The sequence below is a fragment of the Musca autumnalis genome, unplaced genomic scaffold (assembly GCF_047663935.1).
Source record: "Musca autumnalis isolate F117 unplaced genomic scaffold, ASM4766393v1 scaffold_4, whole genome shotgun sequence".
Lineage (NCBI taxonomy): Eukaryota > Metazoa > Arthropoda > Insecta > Diptera > Muscidae > Musca > Musca autumnalis.
In genome coordinates, this window is record NW_027411977.1 from 112,511,275 (window position 1) to 112,535,930 (window position 24,656).

At 35.8% G+C, this 24,656-nt stretch overlaps 1 protein-coding gene across 20 annotated transcripts in view; it reads left to right on the forward strand.

Moving 5' to 3' along the window:
- fry (microtubule binding protein furry) overlaps positions 1-24,656 on the forward strand; it is a 522,947-nt gene that overhangs the window by 59,244 nt on the left and 439,047 nt on the right. For 5 of the 20 annotated variants that reach the window (XM_073983047.1, XM_073983057.1, XM_073983058.1 and 2 more), the window contains exon 2: positions 19,464-19,576. The exons of 6 other annotated variants lie outside the window; for them this stretch is intronic. In XM_073983047.1, coding sequence (XP_073839148.1) covers positions 19,495-19,576 — 82 coding nt within the window. In that variant the 5' untranslated portion in view covers positions 19,464-19,494. Of the gene's footprint in view, positions 1-508; positions 996-19,463; positions 19,577-24,656 lie in introns of all 20 variants that reach the window. 9 more of the 20 variants (XM_073983053.1, XM_073983056.1, XM_073983050.1 and 6 more) reach the window with 6 other exon arrangements.

The following is a 24,656-nucleotide window of genomic DNA, read 5'->3' on the forward strand; positions in this document are numbered from 1 at the left end:
AAAAAAATATCTTTTTTAAGGTCTTTACGGAAAATTCTGCCAGGACAACGTGGGTAGCATTGGAAAGCTTATCGAGACAGCGCTAAAAAAAATCTTTAAAAAATATTGGCCGATGTCGCGATATTTACTGTTTTTGGGATAAACCCTGCAATAAGGATAATTATTTTGACCACAGATCTTTTAAAATTCTGCCAGGACAACCTATGGACCCTATGTCGCGATATTTACAGTTTTTTGGGGGTGACCCTGCCATCAGGACAATTATTTCGACCACAGATCCTTTAAGGCAAATTCTGCCAGGACACCATGGGTACCATTAGAAAGCTTATCAAGACAGCTATCCTCATTGCAGCGCTTATACCAAAAACAGTAAATATCGCGACATCGCGTCGGGTATAGCTGTCTCGATAAGCTTTCGAATGGTACCCTTGTTGTCCTGGCAGAATTTTTCTTAAAGGATCTGTGGTCGAAACAGTTATCCTTATTGGAGGGTTTATCCCAAAAACAGTAAATATCTAATTTCTGAAATTCTCCTGCATTTGGTACAAATCTACAGTTCTGAAGTTGAAAATACGATATATTTTAATGAAAAGCTCTAGTCAATAGCACCCGGTATTTTATAATAATAACAAAACAATAGCAGTGAAAACAAAAAAACTATCATTTACGAAACAAAAACAACAAAAATCAACAATAACAACAACATAAAACGATTTCCCCCCGTAAGAACACCACAAGACGACAATTACTTGTCAAACGTGTGAATATTTCACAAATTTATGCAAATTTTTAATGTTATGGAATTTTCAATGGACCCAAAAGAAAATAAAAGGTGCGTTAATCGATTGTTCAATTTTTGTTTTTGTGCTTTTGGCTTTTCATTGATTGTTCTTCACTGAGCATCAGTGCACGTTGTACGCGTGATCATTGTCATCATCATCATCATCCGCAGCGTCATATTGTTCTCCTTTAATGCCGGAATCACCATTTAACTCGTGAGTCACAATCATTCTTTCCTGACTTTTGTTGTTATTTTATAAATACGATTCTTTTGTTTTAATAATACGACTACATATTTTGTTGTCATTTCATGAATAACAATTTTTTCATCACAGTTTTTTTTATTCACAAATAATATTAATATGTTAAATTAAAAATAAATAAATACAAATATGACCTTCAAAGATTTTAAATGGTGTCTTTAAGAAAAGTCCTCAAAAACGATTTATGAAATCGCCTTTTAATGATGAATGGATGTTCCATAGATGTTTTTATAAAATATCCATGTTTAAGTTAGGTATCCTATCCACCATGTGGTGATTTGAATGGCTCTCCGATGGTAACTTATATTCGGATACCACACTGGCTTCGCATAGCTTACCAAAAACCGACCTATCGCGTTATATGTGGTCAACAAGGTTTCTTTGTCTGTCGGCTAGGGACTTCAGGACATTATTCCTTCAATTCAGCCAGTCACAGATAGCTATGGTATGCGAGGACGACGGGAATATGCTGAATATGTCAAATGTAGTTCGTGGTTGGAATTCTGCTACCATCGACCTTGACATTCAACTCAGCCTTACCTTTGCAGTTCACGTGGCTAACAGAGTGGCCGTACATTTAGTGGCGGGTATATTTTCATTTTCCTTGTGTGGAAAAAGGTTGTAAGATCGGGAAATTAGCAGTTCAGCCTTTTTCAAATGACATCAGGAAAGATACCTGACGCCATGATCGTTCAATCATCCGCATGCCTTATGATCGCACTGCCGTCTGGAGGGGGTGGAATACATTACACTGTGCAACATTTTTAAGGTGATCTTGTGCAAACAATTCGAACTGAGGATTTTTTGAAAGTACAGAGCCAAACGACAAGAAACCCTAGTTGGGTTTTGTTGTGTCAGATCCAGCTCGGATTTTATGGCCCTATCGAAACATGGTTAAATATTGAGTTTTTAAAGAAATTCGGGGCTATATCTCTGAAACCATTGCGAATCTTCTTCTGGAGCAAATTTGTAGATAAGGACAAGAATAAAATATTTGGAGAAATAATGAACTCGAAAAACTACATTAATGGCCTCAAATTTCAAAATATATGCAAAAATGACACAATTTTTATACATTTCGCACCGTATCTCCAAAACCGTTAGTTTTTTCTGAATATTTTCTTTTGGAAAATATTCCCTGGAATGTAATACACAACTCTTTAGAACATGTCATTGTTGTAAAATGCCTCTATGCCGTTGTTTTCAGTACATTTTTCAACGACGATTTAATAAAAATGTCAATAATGTAGTGAAATCCGAAATGCGAGAATAAACTGTTGGTGTGAACTGTGTTTGAAATACGTGTTGTAAAAGATATGATGCAAAATACCGCTGAAACAACATGAAGAAAGCATTTTAGAGTTTCAAAATGTTCTAAAGAATTGTTGAGAACTTTATTTGGAAGACTTTTGCACAGTTTAGCCGATACTGACTAGAATTTAAGCAATTATGCAAAATTTTCTATATTTTATAGATTTTGATGCCCCAGATGGAGTTTTTCTTATGCGGTTTTTTCAAAAGATAAGTTCTACTAGTTTAGGGCTACAATATTGCTAAAGTCAGCAAGGCCAAATTCCTATTCGTTTCTGAGATAAAGGTCTGATAAATGCAAAAAAAATGTAGATTTAGCCCTGTTTAGATGAGGCCATAAAATTCGAACTGGATCTGACAGGACAAACCCCTACTAGGGTTTTTGTAGTCTAAATATGTACTTTCAAAAAATGCATACTAGAACTTGTTTGCATTTTCAGTGTTGTTGATAGAGGTTAAACAGGTTCAGAGATATGGACTTCTTCGACTCCTTGTTCCTTAATTCCACATCTGACTTGCGTTCACACAGATAATTGATTATTCCATGTTTCAATCCTAGCCGGAGAGTAGCGTGCCCAATGTCCTTAAACAGCGTGATGTGCTTGAAAGTATCTGCTCTGATTGCGCTGTTGTCATGCTGTGATGCTTACAAGTGGATAGCTAAACGCAGAAAATTATATGTTAGGAATATGTTTGGATCCAAACAAATATTTGTTTGGGGCAAACAAATATATGTTGGAACTCATATATAATTTGTTTGTTTCCAAACAAATATATCGCACCTGTTCAACAAAAGGGTAGTAACTCAAAATTTTGAAATGTGCACTTTTCATCCACCTACTGTAAAAAACTCCCATTGTTTTGTCTAGTCTTTCGTCAAAAAATACCGATAAGTCAATTGTAATCTCTTCGAATAACTACTCTGTATCGACAAAAGAGACTTATTTCAAGTTGCGCTCACATGTTTAAGGCATTTATATCGCGATTTTTTCAGCAAAATAGTAGTATTTCGAATTGTTCCCTCTTTATGTTATCAATCGCCGCCCATTTTTATACCCTACACCACTATGTGGGGAGGGTATTATAAGTTGGTTTTGGCCAAAAAGTTTGTAACGCATCGAAATAATGGTCGTAGACCCATACTTATATATACCAAAATGAATGTCTCGACGAGCTGAGTCGATCTGGCTATGTGTGTCCGTCCGTCAGTCCGTCCGTCAGTCCGTCCGTCAGTCCGTCCGTCCGTCTGTCCGTCTGTCCATCTAAACTTTGTAATCACGCTACAGGCCGCAATTTTGATTGGATCGTCACGAAATTTTGGGAGTTAATGGGGGTCCCACAGATTAAGAAGCCTATTGATTTTGATGATGGTCGGATAATATTCAGAGGTCGGAATGGGCAAAAACTTATTTGGAGAAAAGGTCAACGTTTTATTTCAAAGCCAATAGCTCTGTTTCTTTAAGAGGTATATCAAAAGGAAAACCTGGCAAGAAAAGTAGAAAATATCACCTTTACAACGATGTACAGTAGGCTGTCGTAGGTGGTCAAACAACAGAGATATCGCAATAGTCGATAATGCATCCCATTTTCCGTTTTTATACCCTCCACCATAGGATGGGGGTATATTAAGTTTGTCACTACGTTTGTAACTACTCGAAATAATCATTGTAGACCCCACAAAGTATATATATTCTTGATCAGCGTGCAATTCTACATCGATATAGCCATGTCCGTCCGTCTGTCCGTCTGTCCGTCTGTGGAAATCACTCTAGCGTCCGAACGGATTGACGTAGGTTGATGAAATTTTGGGAAAATATGTTATTTTTACGTAGGACTTTTGGTATTGAAAGCGGGCTATGTAGGTCCACGCTTTCGTATAGCCCCCATACAAAATGACGCGTGACGCGTCGTCGTTTTAAGGAATTTTTAAGATATTTGGCCCATTTTACCACCGGATTGGTTGTAATTTGGTACTTTGTGTCTCCAGAGGCCAAAAAATATTCCTACCAAAGTTGGGTTATATAGGTCCACGTTTTGGTATAGCCCCCATATAAGGCCCCATATAAAGTACGCGTCATTTTAATATATTTTGAATGTATTAGACCCATTTGACCACAGAATTGGTAGTAATTTGGTATTTTGTGTCTTCAGAGGCCAGAAAACATTCCTACCAAAGTTGGGTTATATAGGTCCACGTTTTGGTATAGCCCCCACGTAAGGCCCCTTATAAAGTACGCGTCATTTGAATATATTATGAATGTATTAGACCCATTTGACCGAAGAATCGGTTGTAACTTTGTATTTTGTGTTTCCAGAGGCTAAGAAACATTTCTACCATAAAATATTTATATAGGTCCACGTGTTGATATAGCCCCCCATAATACAATATCTCCCGATTTTCGATATTTTGAACGTTTTAGCCTCATTATCACACCGAGATGGCTGAAATTTGATATTTAGTCTTCTTTAGGCGTATAAAACTTTCCCCCAAAAATTTTTAGGTATAGGTCCACGCCATCATATAGCCCCCATAGAACGGTACCTTCCGCATTTCGGTATTTTGAAGGTTGTGGCCACATTAATCCACCGAAATGGCTGACATTTGTGGTGGAGGGTATAAAAAGTTCGGCACGACCGAACTTAACGCTTTTCTTACTTGTTTTGTAATCACGCTACAGGTCGCAATTTTGATCGGATCGTCACGAAATTTTGGGGGCTGATGGGGCCCCACAGAGGAAGAAGCCTATTGATTTTGGTGATAGTCGGATAATATTTAGGGGTAGGAATGGGGAAAAACTCATCTGGAGACAAATTCAAAGTTTTATTCTTTGTGAATATATCGGCTTCTAGTAGGGGTATTCCAACGGCAAACCCTGTCAATAGAAGAAGAAAATATTACCTTTAAATTGGTGTAAAGTAGGTTGGCGAAGGTGGCCAAACAAGGGAAATACCACAATGCATCCAAATCTTCCATTTTTTGCAATCACGTTACAGGTCGAAATGTTGGTTGCTTATGGGGGTCCCAGAGAGAAAGAGGCATATTATATTTAGTGGTAGTCGGATTATATTCCCTAAAAGAAATATTTACCAGTGAAAAGCTTATGGACATGGGTAGTGGTGTAGGGTAACACATGGTCGGCCCCGTCCCGACCATAGCCTTTGCTCACTTGTTTTCAGTTAAAGGGGCACAAGTCGAAATAATTTCTCTACTAAAACAAACATTTGTTTCAACAAAATGGTAGTAACTCGAAAAATGGTTAGAAATATGACCAAATACTTAATGAAATAAAAAGAAGTCCAGTGCTGTAGTGTAGTAAAAAAGATATCTTTACGATGGCATAGTTTTTTTGTGTATTATACCTTTAACATTAACATAAATTATTGTTTGTCTCTACTGAAAAGTAGAAAATTTTGAGTTACTACCCTTTTGTTGAACAGGTGCGATATGTTTGCAACATTTTGTAACATATCTCAATTTTATTTGTTTAGTTACCAACATATTGTTTTTTTTTTTTTTGTTTATGTTAGAACATATTTTTATAGTTGGAGGGAGGATTTTTGTCAAAGGGAGAACAACAGGCTCTCGCGGTTGCGGAATGCTGTTTTGTAATAAAGAGCTGTGTGTATGGTGCAGACATGGACGTGTCTTTACGACATTGGTGCTCGCTTCCTTACGGTAGCGTAAAAACAAACCACACATATTCTCTCTTTATTTCTGATTTGCCATTGCTTAGCAATGCGGAGAGTGTCTTACCACTACTAATACACCAACTATTCTGAGCACCCCTGGCGTACGGATTAACATGCACGCAGACGAAGACATTATTTGCCTTGAAATTTGTTCAAATTGTTGTTTTTAATTAAAACTAGCTGACCCGGTCCGCGTTGCTGGCCCGTTGTTTGGGTTCTCCGTGTAAACTTTAGTTATCTATCCAGTATTGATACACCCATAATTATGCATCCCTCTAGAAACTTCATAATATAAATCAATGTTTTGACATAAATTCCATATAATGGTATCCCCCAAATTTAAGATATAAAATCTCTTTTATTATACCCTTCACCATAAATCGACAGTTTAAAGCACTTTGTGACCCACATATAATGGTCGGTGCACGTCAATTAACATTGCTATATATTGGATTGTTGGTCTCGGTTGGGGTCGTAATTATTACTGCAAAGAATTGTTGGTATAGGTCCACGTTTTGATATAGCTCCCATAGAACTGTACCGGCTGATTTTCGCTATTTTTGAGGATTTAACATCATTATCACACCGAAATGGCTGAAATCTGGTTTTAATATATTTTAAAGAGGAGAGCATAAATATTCGTATCGACCGAAAGACACGTCTTTTTATTTGCGCTCGGTATGTAACAGTAATAGGTTCACGTTTTGATACAGCTCCCATAAAACAGTACCTCCCTATTTTCGATAGTTCAGAGATATAGCCACTGTTCAGTATACGTCCTCGTTTTGATATAGCTCCCATAGAACGGTGGCACCTGATTTTCGCTATTTTTGGTGGATTTAGCCTCATTCAGCCCGATCGAACGTAACGCCTTTTTTCTTCGCGCTCTATATGCAATAGTGGTAAAATACCCCTCAGCGAAATGTATATTCCTTCGGAATATGTATGGTAGCATTTATATAATTCATAAAAAAAATTACTTCTATAAATTGTAGTTGTTATTATCGAGATTTTGCTGTATTTAAAAAAATGTATCTTTACCTAGCTATTCCAAGGACTAAAATCAATGCTCATGAAGTTTCACTTCCCCATTTTGAGATTTTATCCGTAATTATAATATTTTCAAAAATCGAACACGATCGTGGTATTCTGATTCCAATGATGATATTGTATTGTATATCAATAACTTTGTCTGATTTCCAATGTATCTTTCTGGAATTTCGATCTTGTGACATCTCAAGTTATCCGGATTTTACTGTATTCCAAAATGTGGAGTTGATCGCGCTGTCCCACTTATTGTTTAGTGTTCAGCGTTTTTTAGGCACACTTACAAAATTATGTATATTATCTGAAATAATAAATGTTTCCAAATTTTGTGATGACCGCGATATTTCACTTTTCGCGGTATTTCACTTCCGCGAAGACCATTCAGGGTCAAGACAGTAATTACAGTAGTATTGCAAACAATCTGTAAACAATACGTTCAAAAATATCATGGACTTCAGATTTAAAAAAAAAAAAAAAAAAATTGAAGGGGAACCTCTGGTCACTACACTTAGCCGTATTAAAATAGATCACGACCGCGCTATCCCACTTGTTCAAGCTAGTGTTTATATCATTTTTGTGTCGCGCTTACTAAAATTATGTATATTAATTGAAATAATACATTTTTGAAAACTTTGTGATGACCGCGATCATTCAGGGAAAACAATCGTAAACAATACGTTTAAAAATATCAAAGATTTCGGATTTTCTTAAAAACATTGTGGGGGAGGACCACCGGTCACTACTCCTAGCCGTATAAAAACAGCTTACGACAGTTCTAATTAATTGAAATAATACATTTTTGAAAATTTTGGGATGACCGCGATTTTCACTTCCGCGGCGACCATTCAGGGTCAAGACTGTAATTACCATAGCATTGCAAACAATATATTAAAACGTATCTTGAATTTCGCGGTTTTCTTAAAAAAATTGTGGGGAGGACCACCGGTCACTACACTTAGCGGGATAAAAAAATAGATTACGACCTATTCTCAGACCTAAAAACTCCACATACAAAATTTCATAAGATTTCCCAATCGATTTTTCGGAATTTCTATATAGTGACATCTCAAGACATCGGGATTTTACTATATTCCAAAATATGGCGTTGACCGCGTTATCCCACATATTGAAGCCAGTGTTATAGCGGTTTTGTAGTCACGCTTACTAAAATTAGGTATATTATCTGAAATAATACATTTTTGAATAATTTGGGATGACCGCGATATTTCACTTCCGCGACGACCATTCAAAAAAATATATAGCCTATTTTCACCACCGGTGTTCCCAGTACATTATCTGAAATTTTCAAGAAAATCTATTCAGCCGTTTTTGAGTCTATTCGGAACATACAAACAAACAAACATACTAACATACACATATTGCCTTTTATATATTAGATTACAAATTTTAACACTTAGTTCTTCATTTAAAATACATATTTGTATTCTCCGTATTGATTTAACAACGAAAAAATAAAAAAAAAAACATTAGTTGAAATATTTTGCTTAAGCTGGAGTATTTGTTTGAAGTGAGTGTGATTCTCATTTATTTCAGAATACTAGACACTTAAAGAGTTCGGTTTTTCGCTAAAAAAAGGCATCATTTCAAAAAGCTGAAAAGCCAACTAAAAAAAAGACAGCGAATGGCACGCGCAAGAAAAGCCAATTCGCCGGGATGAAATCATGATATTGGTAGCGATCAGTAAAATTTTGCAACACTGTCAGTTCGTTTTGAAAAACATTACTCTCTGTAATAGAGGGTAACAAATGAAGTTAAGCCATTGGGGGAATACTCCAGCTTAAACAATCAAATGAGATTGAATCTTCAACAATAAACAAAACAAACATGAAATATTTTTATTACTTTTATAAAAATTAGTTTATCTTTCCCATGCAATCACCCAGAATAGTATTCTCTTCGTGTGCACCTCTTCTATGGTGTAATAGAAGACGCAGAAGCGTTGTTAACGTTGTTAACCAACGTAGCAAGCGAAGAGGAAATTAAAAAAAGTGGTATGAATTATGTTGTTCCTTGTTTCTTCAGTTTTCTATATACATACAATATTTGAGTAAAGACGGTAAAGTGAGCGAATAAATCAGTGTCTTGTGTCTTTTTTTAAATAAATGGCGCTTTTTAGTAAATTAAATGCCCAACACATTTTATAATTGGAAATTTCACAATTAAATCAAGAAGGTGAATGGAAATATTTTATTGGACAAGGAAGAAATCGCATTTAATATTGGTAATTACATAAATACAATGTGTTTTATTTCACAGCTAAGGAGAATCGTTCAACGATCTATCTGAAACTCGTCTACGGAGTCGATGCATACAGCTAGTGTATACATATTCATTTCCAAGGTTCTCTCTATATGGTGTATTACCTCATGTAATGCGTCTTCCACTGATCTGCGTTTAATGTATGCGTTCCATTGTCTTGAGTAAGAATGAGGTTAAACTCATCAGGCGATAAGATATTTGTATTGCGTAACGTGCCTTACCATCAAGCAAGGTGTGAATTAGCATTGCTGCATAATACTACTTCGTTACTTCAGCAGCTATTGCAGTTCTGACGAAGGTGGTAATTTCGGCGAGTAGAACAGCATTTATTCTGACGCTAGGTATATATTCCCGTTCTCTTGCTATAGTACGTTGTCGTTCAACGTTTGAAATTCTGGAGCGAGTTCGCTAGAGTTCCCGTAGTAACGTCAACAAGTTCATAATTTATATTGTTTAAACCAAAGTTGCCGTTACACTCCGATGAAGGTTTATCTGGATAACCTCAATCATATGTATGTCCTCCAGTAAGCGGAATTCTTGGGAGTCGCTGCTGCTTTCGGGTCTCTCCCTTGGTTGTCGGTTTCGTTCTGTTTTGTTGGTCATCATCCTCCTCTCCGATCTTTGACCTTCCAATTTTGTAGCTCTGCCCTTTGTGTTCTAGTGAGAGCCATGCCATGCGCATGCGCTTTGTCACGAGTTTGAAACCATACCTCTTGACGTGTACCGCCGCACACTGGTCGAAATCACGGATCTAGCGGCGCGATAGTCATAAAACTATAAAATTGCAAAATGTTTACCATTGTATCGATTACAGACACTCTGCTGACTAAAATTTTGTTTTTAATTTGTTCTTGTTGTAAATAATCTCTCAGCTATTCACTATCCAATGCAAGAAACTATGCTGCATCTGATTTTGAGAAAATTATTGCAAAATTTCTATCTTCATATTTGTTAAATAAGTTCTTGATAAAACATTGTTTATTACAAAAATAAATGAATTGATAAACAACGTTAATTTTTATTAAATAGGGGTGGGTGTAACTTAAATGAAAAAAAAAATGTTTGATCCTGGAGGTATACAGTTGTACAGCAATAAATTTTCAAAAATTATTATTTTTCTTGTGTTATTTAGTGTAATATACTTTTGTTAAATGGAGCGTAACTACAAACGTTCTGTAATGTTCAGCCCATTTTTTTTGACAAATCATATTGAACTTTTTATAATCCCAATAACCAAATTTTGGTTGTAACTAGCCGCAAATCTTACTGATAAATAGACTGCGGAATCCTATGCAAATGCATAAATGGTTAGGATGGACGTAGAGAAAATCTGATTAGACAGAAACTCGTTTTATTACAAAATAAAACGAATTAGGCCCAGAAATTTTTGCATATTTTGCATATTCTGCATATCGTGCATATTTTGACATATTTTTACATATCTGCATAAAATGAGCATATTCAAAACCATATGCAAAAATATATTCAAGGATTTGTGGTCTAAATATCCCACCGAAATGGCTGAAATTTGGTGTTAAGTCTTCGTTAGGGGTATGCAATTTTACAACTGGAATCTGTCCGCATAGGTCCACGCCTTCATATAGCCCCCATAAAACGGTACCTACGGGTATTCGGTATTTTGAAAGTTGTAGCCTCAATATCACACCGAAATGACTGCAAATTGGTATTTAGTCTTCGTTGGGGGTATAAAACATTCCACCTGAAATTTGTCGGCATAGGTCCACGTCTTCATATGGCACCCATAGAATGGCACCTCCCGATTTTCGGTATTTTGAAGGTTGTGGCCACAAAATTCCACCGAAATGACTGAAATTTGGCATTTCTTCTTCGTTGTGGGTATACAATTTTCCACCTGAAATTTGTCGGTACAGGTCCACGTCTTCATATAGCCCCCATAGAACGGTACCTCCGGATTTCTGGTATTTTGAAGGTTGTGCCCTCAATATACCTCCGAAATGGCTGAAATTTGGTATTAAGTCTTCCTTTTGGGGTAAAAAACTGTCCAGCTAAAATTTGTCGTCTTCATATAACCCCCATAGAGTGGTACCTCCCGGTTTGCGGTATTTTGAAGGTTGTGGCCACAATATCCCACAGAAATGACTGAAATTTGATATTTTGTCTTCGTTGTGGGTACAATCCTTTCCACATGAAATTTGTCGGTATAGGTCCATGTCTTCACATAGCCCCCATAGAACGGTACCTCCGGATTTCTGGTATTGTGAAGGTTGTGCCCTCAATATCCCTCCGAAATGGCAGAAATTTGGTATTAAGTCTGTCCACCTAAAATTTTTCGGTTTAGGTTCAGGCCTACATATAGCCCCATAGAACGATACCTCCCGATTGTCGGTATTTTGAAGGTTGTGGTTGTGGTTATACATTTCTCTTTTTTATTGACTTGTCTGAAGAGAATTTTAAACAGAACAAGTAGGAAAAGCGTTAAGTTCGGTCGGGCCGAACTTTTTATACCCTCCACCACAAATTTCAGCCATTTCGGTGGATTAATGTGGCCACAAAATACCGAAAATCGGAAGGTACCGCTCTATTGGGGCTATATGATGGCGTGGACCTATACCTAAAAATTTCTGGGGGAAAGTTTTATACCCCCAACGAAGACTAAATACCTAATTTCAGCCATCTCGGTGTGATAATGAGGCCAAAACCTTCAAAATACCGAAAATCGAGAGATATCGTCCTATGGGGGCTATATCAAAACGTGGACCTATATAAACACTTTACGGTGGAAATGATTCTTAGCCTCTGGAAACACAAAATACAAAGTTACAACCGATTCTGTTGTCAAATATATTAAAATGACGCGTACTTTATATGGGGCGTTATATGGGGGCTATACCAAAACGTGGACCTATATAAACCAACTTTGGTAGGAATGTTTTTTGGCCTCTGGAGACACAAAATACCAATTTGCAACCAATTCGGTGTTAAAATGGGACAAATATCTTACACATTCCTTAAAACGACGACGCGTCACGCGTCATTTTGTATGGTGGCTACACGAAAGCGTGGACCTACATAGCCCGCTTTCAATACCAAAAGTCCTAGGTACATATAATGGATTTGCCCAAAATGTCATCCACCTACGTCAATCCGTTCGGACGCTAGAGTGATTTCCACAGACGGACAGACAGACAGACGGACGGACATGGCTATATCGATGTAGAATTGCACGCTGATCAAGAATATATATAGTTTGTGGGGTCTACAATGATTGTTTCGAGTAGTTACAAACGTAGTGACAAACTTAATATACCCCCATCCTATGGTGGAGGGTATAAAAATTGTACACTCAAACATTTTTGTACCTATTATTGAAATATTTGTTGCATAAGAAAATATGTAAAATGCATAAATTTTGCATATGCTATATCAAAACGTACAACTATGTTCACAATTTTTGAAGGAGAAGAACCAGAACCAGAACCTCCAATGCCAAAATTCGGCTTATTTGGTTTGAAAATGTGGATAAAATTCTCAAAATACCGAATATTGGGAGAACCTATGTCCACTAGAAACCCTAAGTAGCAAATTAAAACAAATTTAGAAAGTAGGGGTGGCTTAAATCCCCAAGATACCGTATATCAGGAGGTACCATTATATGGGGACTATACCAAAACATTAGCAGATGTTGTTCATATTTAGCTCATTATTACCCACGGACACAGACTGAGTTTGTGCAAAATTTCAGAAAAATATCTCCATTCGTTTGCAAGTTATTAATTTCGCCCAGCTAGATCGATTTTAACAAGGTCATGTCACCAGAAATCAGTACTCATTTTTTGGTCACAAAAGTCGGCAAATAAGTAGTTGAATACCCCCATGTTTACAATAATGTCACTAAAATGATATGCACGATATTTTCTGAACGTGAAATCAATTTTATCCAAACTTTGGACCTCCTAATATTTTGTCCAAATTTAGTTTAACTTCTAAAATGGCCCATATCGGTCCTCTCCTTCAAGTACCTCCTCCACAAAAGTTTAACATTTTTATCCAAGTGCAGTTTAGGTTCTGTTCGAAGATCCTTTAGGTATACCGATGCTGTTCGCTGTGATCTTGTTTACAGCGATATTATGTTTTCTGTAGACAAGTCCATGCTTCCTGGCATATTGGTCCAAAAGTTATACGATGACCCACTGAAATGACTCCATAAAGGATTTCCTTTAAGCCCTCCTCCGCAGCATTTTTGAACTTTAATCCTAATTCACATTTTTGTCGGCAGGTTTAAATGACCAAAGGGCGTAGATGAAAGTTATAATTCACATAGGCTGAGGGTATATATTTTGAAGAAATTTGGAAAATGTAAAGCAATTTCCCAGCAAACCAAAGTCGGAAAAAATATCAGAGTTCGGACCGAATTCGGTCCGAAAGTCGGATGAAACGTCCGAGTTCGGATCCGAATTCGGTCCGAACTCTGACCGAAAGTCATATGGCGTGGTTGACGTGTTCTCTGACCGAAATTCGGATGAAAATCGGATGTTTTAGCCGACTTTCGGACCGAATTAGGTCCGAACTCTGATGAACTATCGTATAAATTTCTGATTTATTTACCGACTTGTAGCCTATAACCCTTTTGATTTTCTGTTGAATTTCAGCTAGAAATGCAACGATACTTCTGACGTAAGCATATGGCTGTAGCATGCTAGGTTCCCGTAACCTTATTGCTCGTCGGAGGGGTAGGTTCTTGCCTATGCATACCGAAGGTCTTCTACAATAGTTATTTTAAAAGTTTAAATAGCATGCGTTGGAGGAAAACAATAGGAGTAGAAACAAGAACAGATACAAAGATGAAGTATAAACTCTCTTTTGAAGCCATATCGGTATATGCTGGTGATATTGCACCTACCTTTTATGCCCACCCAACCATGTTACCCGTCATCCCCAGTGATTTCACGGTAACCCAAAATAGATTCCCTCTACCTTGGCGCCTCTGAAGCCAAACAAAAGTGTTCACCTTAGTTCATGATGGAGTTTGCCACCGATTTAATACAAATTTCAATTATATACATACCACTTAAATAAATAGAAAATTCAAGATAACATTACTTCAGTTCTAATTCTAGTTATGAATACCAACGTTGGGCTAATATCCATAAGCATATCGATATACTATCTATTATGTATGATACAGAAAACATTTATAAGAAAATATTCAGATACGTGTGTATGATACAGAAGCTGTGTATTTCAAACTGTAACAGCTGGCTTTACCACGGAGGTCATTGACCGAGTTTTTGAAATGCATAAGTTTGACAAAATGTAGAGAATATGAAGAAAGAAAGGCAAAATAAAATCACTTGTTATAAAAGAGAACCAACTGCAAGGTATAATGATTTTTTTATTGTTGTTTTTTGCAAACTTTTGTAATCCACTTTTTGTTCTCTCAGACCTGGCTATTGTACTATGACATTCAAACTGTATCAAGGTACAATTGCCAGGTTGGTAATTCTGGGGGTAATTTGTAGGTTAATAAATTTTAAATGGCTATGTTTCCAGGAAGTGGAAAATTCAAATTTATTATAATCTAATTTTTATCAAATACCGTGGGATAATATAACAAAATTTAACCAACTTGCAAATTTGTTTAAGTTTGATACGATCGATCCAAACCTGAGAATAACGGGACTCTTACCATTCAATAAGAGAGTCAGGTTTTTAATAATATTACATTAAGAGTCAAGTGTGGAACCGATCGTGTCAGTGTGGAAATAAAAACATACAAAAAGAATGAATAATGGTGACTTACGGTTTTCACGGGCTCCCTCGTTGAAAGGCCTTTCAATCCAAGATGCCAGAAGTCGGATAAGCTGTACTTTATATGGTTTATGCTGTTGATATAAAATGTATATTTTTGCTTTCCACAAAGTTGATGTCGCAGGTTGGTTATTTAATGCTAATAAACAACATTAAGTGTCTCGCGGAAGGCACGGATATTCAATTAGTGCTCCGACCAATTTACGAAAATTTATGTTGCCTTATAATCACCTTCTTCTCAAGTAAAAGCAACAAGTAAATGGATATTGCACATACACACGTGATCTGTACACTGGTATAGAGAACTAACTCATACGTAATAATTTTTTTTTTTTTATTCCAATTTTGAGAAGTCGAATGTGGCTTCCCGATATTACGATCACTTGTTTCTTTCCAATAGACGAATTTCAGCCAATCAAAATGTTGAATTATTCTTCAGTTTTGGCTCTTTTGAATCCCGAACTATGAATCCAGAACTTTAAATATTAGCCATTAAGGTTAAAGTCGGTAGAACAAGCACGCACTTTGTGAGTTTCAATATGACTGATCAACGCCTGTTCTACAGCAGCAAATCTACAGTCCAGGCACTTGTTACATGTTATGTGTGCAATGTTGGGAATACCTAACGGCAAAATTATTATTCAATAAGAGATTAGTTTTCTGATTAATAAGAGAATGACCATAATACCTCACCTCGCTAATAGGCAACAACAACGTATTAAAGGCAATTTGTGATTTCTTTTACAATACCGCAGACAGTGTACTTTAACTGCTGGTTTATGGAGAGTGTGATTTCATTGGCAAAGAATACACAATGTTTCAAAATAAAAGCTGGAATGATGGCGCAGTAACATTCGTAACTGACGAATTTCGCTTCCTCCAAATACCAGTATATTAACCAAAAGGGCCTCAGACGGGGCAACCTTCAAAGCAACGAAATAACACAAAATCGCTTGCAAATGTAGAGTTTAATTCACTTCTACTCACCAACCATAAAGAATTGGCCACTTCCAAATAAATAGATATGTAAAATAATCTTTGAATTTCTAATAATGTTGCGTATTACAACTTGGAGAGATACTACGATGTGTTTCAGTCAACAATTTGTTAGAAATGGCGAAGAGGCAGGCTGTGTACCTTTATTTCAAACATCGCATTTATTCCAATGAAACGAAAGCTAATTTTCTTACGAAGCAAACTCGACAAAAAAAATGCAATATGTCCTCACCAGAAAGAAACAAAGATATTTTCACACAGAGTAATACTCAATTATCTAAATCCATCCCAGAAGTGTATATAGAGCATATTTTTAGGAGGAAGTCCTTTTCTGAACTGCCTTACCTACTGGAAGCCATGTAAATGTCTGAGTGTTGTTAACCAATACATTTGCAAACCGGAAGACCAACACAAGCGCCACTTCAGACTTTCGGACAGCTATCGGTCCGAACTCGGAAGTAAAATCTTATGAAATTCGAAAGTGTTTTAGTTAAGAAATATCCAAATCCTATAAAAGTTTATCTACTATAAACATATTAAAGGTTTCAATATCATCTTATGCTGTGTTAAATGCGGAAAACAAACTGTGGAGAACAACAAATTCGTCAACACGATCTGTGGAAATGCATGTCTTCACATGCAAAAAATGTTCATACACATAAAAGTGTTAAGAAACTTAACTTTGGCCATATACAAATATAAAACATAGTTTTGAAGTTTGACGAAGAAAATCTTTACTTTCATTAACTTCACAAAAATAAAGAAATATGTATGCAACCGATCACTATGAATAACATTTAAACACTATCATGCATCAACACGCATAACAAAAATAAACCAAATTTGTTCTCCGATAATTTTTTTTTCGTACTGCATCAATGCCGGCACATCAACAATTACACATTTACAATGTGCGAGCGAAACATGTACAATTCTTTTCTCTCTGCTTATTTACACTTAATTTTGCCAAAGCAACACAAGAGAAAATAGAAAAATTTCCTTCAGAGAGGGAGAGCGAGGACAGGAAAAAGTTCGCCAGACTAGTCGGACAGAGTTCGGACCGAATTCGGTCAGACGCCTCGGAAAAAACTTCCGACTTTGAGCAGACGCGTCGGACGTCCGACATTGTGTTTGCTGGGTTGATCTAGAAAAAATTCCGCCAAATTATATTGACATCGTGTTGGTGTCATATAGTCGGATCCGCCCGAATTTAAGGGTTTTATTTTACTTTTTTGTCGGTCAGTCTAGTGTACATGTATGTACCCATGTAAAATAATTATATGTGCAAACTAATATTGTGATATTTATTATCGAAAACAAAATATATTTCCAATATTATTTTTACATTGTAGTTAGTGCTTACGATTGCTTTTAAAATATAAAAGAAAATTGCTTTCTTATTAATTTCATATTAGAGAAAAAAAAATTTATAAAAAATTTGTCATAGAAAATAATTATATGTGCAATAACGAAAATTTTTCAAAAATTCATAATAATGAACAAAATTGTTGTACATTTAACATGATATTGTATTGTCCTTGTGGATTAGGACTTGTTGTAGCCTTCGTCTCATAGAACCGACTAGGTTTCTTAAGGTGTTAGTGGTGATATACTCCCATTCCGCCAATATTGCACATTTCAATTATTTCAGCGTCGTGCACTCCTTTGACTACGCGAAAACTTTGGCGGATAGTATGCTCCGAAGGTCTTCAATGGGTTTGTGACCATGAGTTATAGCTGGCCACTCCAATAACCGTACATTTCGTGCCTTTAAAAACTCCTTTGTAGGTCCAACAGGGTGATTCGGGGCAATATCCTGCTGGAAAGTCGAATTTTATCCGTACAGTTCTCCAGCAAAATCTATTAAGTTGTTCTCTAACAACTAAATTTATGTTTCGGCACTCATTTTTGTCGGAACATAACTTAAAGTAGACTTTCGTCGATGTTAAGTGTTCCCTTTATGACGTGACAGACGCGAATGTTTTATAATTCCCATGTAATTATTTTTTTTTGGTTTGTAAATTAAAATCGAATGTCTCAACTAACGGGATTACAAATTAAATACAATTAAGGTATTACCACTAAGCAAAAAGTGAGAGGTCATAAGCAAAATGTAGAAAGAAATTGAAATTTAATACCGTTAGAATTTATTTGAGAATTGGGAAGTTTTCGAGGAGGATCTCTTATGGTATTCGCTGCATTCAGAGCTGGACGAAAGCCTAATTTAAGTTATGTTCCGACAAAAATGAGTGCCGAAACATAAATTTAGTTGTTAGAGAACAACTTAATAGATTTTGCTGGAGAACTGTACGGATAAAATTCGACTTTCCAGCAGGATATTGCCCCGAATCACCCTGTTGGACCTACAAAGGAGTTTTTAAAGGCACGAAATGTACGGTTATTGGAGTGGCCAGCTATAACTCATGGTCACAAACCCATTGAACACCTTCGGAGCATACTATCCGCCAAAGTTTTCGCGTAGTCAAAGGAGTGCACGACGCTGAAATAATTGAAATGTGCAATATTGGCGGAATGGGAGTATATCACCACTAACACCTTAAGAAACCTAGTCGGTTCTATGAGACGAAGGCTACAACAAGTCCTAATCCACAAGGACAATACAATATCATGTTAAATGTACAACAATTTTGTTCATTATTATGAATTTTTGAAAAATTTTCGTTATTGCACATATAATTATTTTCTATGACAATTTTTTTATAAATTATTTTTCTCTAATATGAAATTAATAAGAAAGCAATTTTCTTTTATATTTTAAAAGCAATCGTAAGCACTAACTACTATGTAAAAATAATATTGGAAATATATTTTGTTTTCGACGATAAATATCACAATATTAGTTTGCACATATAATTATTTTACGTAGGTATGTATTTTGTGTTTGGTAATGCAAAAGGTTATAATTATCAAGGGTTAGTTGGAGTCGAGAGTTCTTGTGTTATGAAGTTCAAGGATTATAAGGAAAATGTTTGTCTACAAAATTACTGAGGTTAATACAAAACCTTACTTAATTTAACGTACATAGAATACTGCTCCAAGAGCCTACAAATTTAAGTCACTCCCATCATGGTTAACTATTTTCCATTCCCACTACAAGACATTGCATCGACATATAATTCAAATATCCGTAGTATATGGGAGATCCTTGACCATTTATAAAGTGAAAAATCGAAAACTGTAAATATTCATGGTACTTCGTTATATGTTGACGAAGTTCTTATTTTACATTTTTTCTTAAAGAATAACAATTTATAATTTATTATTTTATTTTCTTAAAATTTCTAGCGACTATTAAAATCAAATAAACAACAACGACATGAATAACAATAATAACACGAAACCCAGTCGTTCATTTCATGAACTGTTACAAATATTTTCGAATGGTGGTGGTGATGGAGGTATTTTGAAATAATTTCTACAATTGATTATTTTGGTTGGTTGTGGTATACCACCTATCCATTGATATAGAGGCTTGTATGATGTTCTTCTTATCTCCTGTTCGCTCTCTGTCAGCTGATTATCTTTGTTGCAGTAAATTTGTTCTAAATGTTTATCGCTAAAATATAAATTAATTTACGGATATCAATTCATTATGTTGTTGTTGTAACATTCATTCATTTAAATCAAAAGCTAAAATTACATACATACATAAATATATTGAACATTGAACTCTGTAATTTCGTTATTGTTTATCATTCAATCAATGTCACACACAGACGTCATGCGTATCTAAAATTTATTAAAAATCAAATTATTATTTTTTATATTATTAAAAGAAAAACCACAGAGTCTCTTACAATGGCCATATAGCATGCAATGTATTTGGCGTATTTTCCATAGAGGATTCTCTAAATATACCTGAAATGCTTACTTGGAGTAATTTTTCATGGTGGATACATTCATTTGCGTCCTGGGAATGCTCGAAATGGATGGATCGGATCGTTCTGATCAGAACTATAGAGAAATAATTGCATTTCCCCAATCGTAGCACACTGTGTGGATATGGGGGATACATAATACTTGGTAGGTTTAGAAGCATAATGGGGGAACTATTGATCAACTGTTTTTAGAAGAAGTATCGCTGATGCTCTATTTTCTGGTACCAAAAATGTTCCGATACACAAAAGGTGTCATCCATCGCTTAGTCTAAATAGTGAAATGCGATATGATCGATTGGGCCAATTTCTCGGGAAGGGGTCATATATGTATAGGACGGCTTCAAAAACCACTTTTTTTCAATAAATGTTTAAAAACCTATAAACACAGTGTTTTTATTTCTCATTTACTTACAAAATAATATAAAAATAATTTTGAAATAATCAAGACCAAGCAATAGGCATATCTGGGTTAAAGCTTTTGTCAGGAAGCATCGGCTTGCACACGAAACATATAATATTGCATAAATAGGACCACAAAGAATAGCATCGATATAATTATCCAAAGGATCTTCGAATACATCGTAAACTGACCTTAAGTGACCATCTTCGATAGTGACCATCTTCGAACTTAAACTAAGTTCGGACAAAATATTACGAAGACCAAATTTTTTACCGAATCGGCTGATCCGTTCGATAGTTATCTGCGCTCCAGTCTTTGCATGTGGTGCCATAGGGGTTTTTACAGCTTTGGCGCTATTTACTTAGGAAGTATGGACTTGCCCCTGAAAAAAATTTGTACCGTCGTTTAGGGGACAGCGAATACAAGTTGTTACAACAAAAACCAAAGCGATTCGAGAGCAGGTGAAATTCTCAGAAATTTTGTGTTGGAGGTACCCAAAGAAGTTGACATATGTAGGTCACATTCGAACCTGATCTATGTCTCATAGAAATATTACGATGTGCAAAGTATGGACCAAATCAATTACTACTTTCGGGAGTTGTGGGGGAGGTACTTAAAGGAGTGGACCGATATGGCTCATCTTCGAACTTGAATTAAGTTCGAACAAAATATTATGACGACCAAATTTTGGACCGTTCGAAAGTTATCGTACGCTCCAGCCACCATACATGGTGCCGTAGGTGTTTTTACACCTTTCGGGCTATTTTCTAAGGAAGTATGGCCGTGATAAAACTGGTACCGTCGTAATGGTGGTAGCGATTACAAGTTGTTGCAACAAAAATCAAAGCGACTGATGAGCAGGCGCTAAACTTAACTTCTCCTAAATTTTGTGTGGAAGGTACCCGAAGGAGTGGACCATATTGGAACCTCATCTATGTTTGTTATAAGTTTCACGATGTACAAAGTATGGACCAAATCGGTTGATCCCTTCAAGAGTTATCGTGCGTACAATTTTTCCGAAAATTTTCGAACTTTTGTTAAGGAAGTACCTGAAGGAGTGGACCGATATGATCCATCTTCGAACTTAAACTGAGTTTGGACAAAATATTCGGGCATGTTCTGGGATTCACGCGGTGAATCGATACACATTACACACACACTTTACCGCTCGCCACCAAGGTGTTTCTGACTTTCACGTGAGTAATACTATCAAATTTCTTTGTGTTTGTTTTGTGTGTATACAATCGTAAACAAAACTTGTGCCTACAATAGAGTGGGGCGATTTGAACACCATCACGGGCGCCTGGAGTTACTGATTCTTGGGATTGTACTGAGCAAAAAAGTCAACTAGACCATATGTCTACGGTGAAAATCGAGCCCCCGGATTTTGACTTGAAGTGTTTTTTCAAGGATTTTTGGACATTTTGGCATATAACAACCAAACCACTGAGATTTTCGATCCAACACAAAGACAATAATTGTAGCCAAGACAATAATAAAGAACTCTCTAGTACATCGCAAAAGCATTGGAACGCTCCTTCAGGTAGTTTTGGCCTCGAGAAAGTGGACATTTTTCGGAAAATATCGATAAACGACACTGTGCTACAAAATGGAACTCAAAGTCAGTGGGTGGAAAATTACTTTTGGAGATGAAAGCCCTTGGTGAGTGTACTGAGAACCCAAAAGGAAATTTTCACCATAGGTCAAGTTTCCGAGATATTGCGTGATTAATGGTTTAATTTTGGCCCCTTAATTTGTGAACAAATAGCTTTATATCTCTCTAAAGCGTTATTGTAGCTTCATTTTGACATTACATGTCTTCTGTCAAATCGAATGGTGAATCTTTTTGTAGAATATTTCATCCCTCTAACTCAATTCCTTTCAATTCCTTTTCGCCCTTTATTTTTTGAACCGTAGTAAAAGTACCACAAGGCGAGATTTTACAGCATCCAATTATTCTACAAAAATGTTGTTCAGGAGATTTTAGGTACGGTTCTCATTGATGACCAATCGACATTTCCCCGTTTTCATGGTCCATTTTGACATTTTACCGGTTTTTGTTCAGAAAACTGTGTTTTGTTTTTATGTATATTCGTTATTGGTCTGTGGTGCTTCTGAAATACTTACCATAAATAGCTCTTGTAATGACGAACACGTTAATAACAAATTTTATTGGAGGACAGATCCGGTTATCTAAATTTTTTAACCGGATATTCTGATATTAAAACCGATTTTGGAACCGGTTTTAAGTAACCGATAAACCGAATATGTATATCATTGGAAAGCTAATAAAATGGTCAATCAAATGACAGCAAGTAGCTGATTACAACTTTGTTGGTTACGAAGCTTTTCAAAATAAATATTGAACATAACAAAAACTTGAGCCAGGCTGGGGTTCGAACCCACGTCCTTGAAAAACACATGGAAAAAAGTGTTGTCACGGCGTGTTAGTGTTCAGAACCAAACTCATAACTTTCAAAGGCTACGCTAAGCGTTTGTCATGAAAGCCATACAAAGATTTGAACAAAAAATTCAACTTTTTAAAAAAACAACTTGCATTTGAAAGAGGAAATAAGTTAGAGGATAGCGAAGCCGCCCCACAGTCGATGTGTCTGAGGAGCCTTCCTAAACCAAAGGCGAAACATGCATGTCACACAGTGGTGATTGTGTGGGTTCGTATCGTCGGCTTTCCTTTTTCAAAAAGCATCTTGGTCAGTAAGCTCGTCTCGAACGAGAAATTAATTAAAAAATTAATAAAAAATGACCGTCGCCCAATAGGCAAAATTTTCAAAACAAAAACTTGTAAACTTCAACACATTTTTACCCATATTTTAATATTACCACCAACACAACTTCCACATAAATTATTTGTTATGGTTCATTTTATGCGACCCCGGCTAAAACACAATTAATATAAATATATTCATATTGTATAAAATATATTGACAGTTCGCGATTGTAAAACATTTTTGAATATTACCATATACCCTAGTTAGCATAAATGCTGAGGGTATAAAAAATATATAGACAAGTCTAATTCCAAGGGATGTGTTCATGTTGAAAAATATGTTCCTCATTACATTAAAAAAGCGTTTGTTTTCATATTGGATTACATTCCTCTAAATGTGGAGCACATTTCTAAAATTTTAAACGGCCAACTTGTTCGCAGAAAAATCTTTTTATCGACAAAAACTTCAAGATTTTTGTAATATTTCTTTTAGTTATTCATATCTTCCGAAGCACTCGATTGTATCCGTCGAGGTTGTCTGTGTATTAATATGACATAACATATAATATTGTATGTTAATATGACATAACTGCGCGACTCCTAGCGATATTCAGAGATGTTTCAATTATCTATTAATTTAAGCCCTTTTATGCTGTTATTTCGATATCCGCGGAAGTATTTAGAGGTTTTTTGGGGAGAAAATGATTACAGAACCTAGTTTTATAAACTGGAAGAGGGTTTTATAAACGGCTTTAATATCTAAACAATTCGCGAAAATACAATGATTGTTTTATCCTGTTCTATAAAAATGTTGACAGGTTTTTTTCCGTTATAAAAGTTTTCGTATCACATTTTCATAGAAACAGAATTGAGCCCCGCTGCCCCCCGATTCAGTAACTTTTTAAAAACATTACTCATTGTTTATTTAATAACAATTTAATTTGTTTGTTTTGTGTTGTTACAAAAACAAAGAAAATTTTAACAACTTTTCAATCGATAAAAGTTACAGAATTCCTAGGAGTAGGAGTGTATTCATATTTATTTCAATTCCCGTTTTTAATCCTCGTTGGTAACGTAAGACAAATAATAATATTAATGGCTCAATGTTTGTATGTATGACCATGAGCGCTGCCAACCATTCAACTCATTCGAATAATCACAATTGTCATCCCATGTTTGTTATTCATATCGTGTCGTTCAATTGTTATCATTACAATCATCATTATCATTGCCAAAATCTCTGTACCTCGGCAAATGGCCAATTACCAATTGAAGTACCTATGTATGTAGCTTGCTTATCATTTTAAATACATATGTATATGTACATATTTGTTACAGTGAAACAATGCCACAAGTATACACCTACAAAATGTCTTCCACACTATTGTAACAACATATTAATATCTTACACAAGTGGACATCTTCATTATGTGGACACATTGTCCATTGATGTTATTTTAAATGGCTTCCCC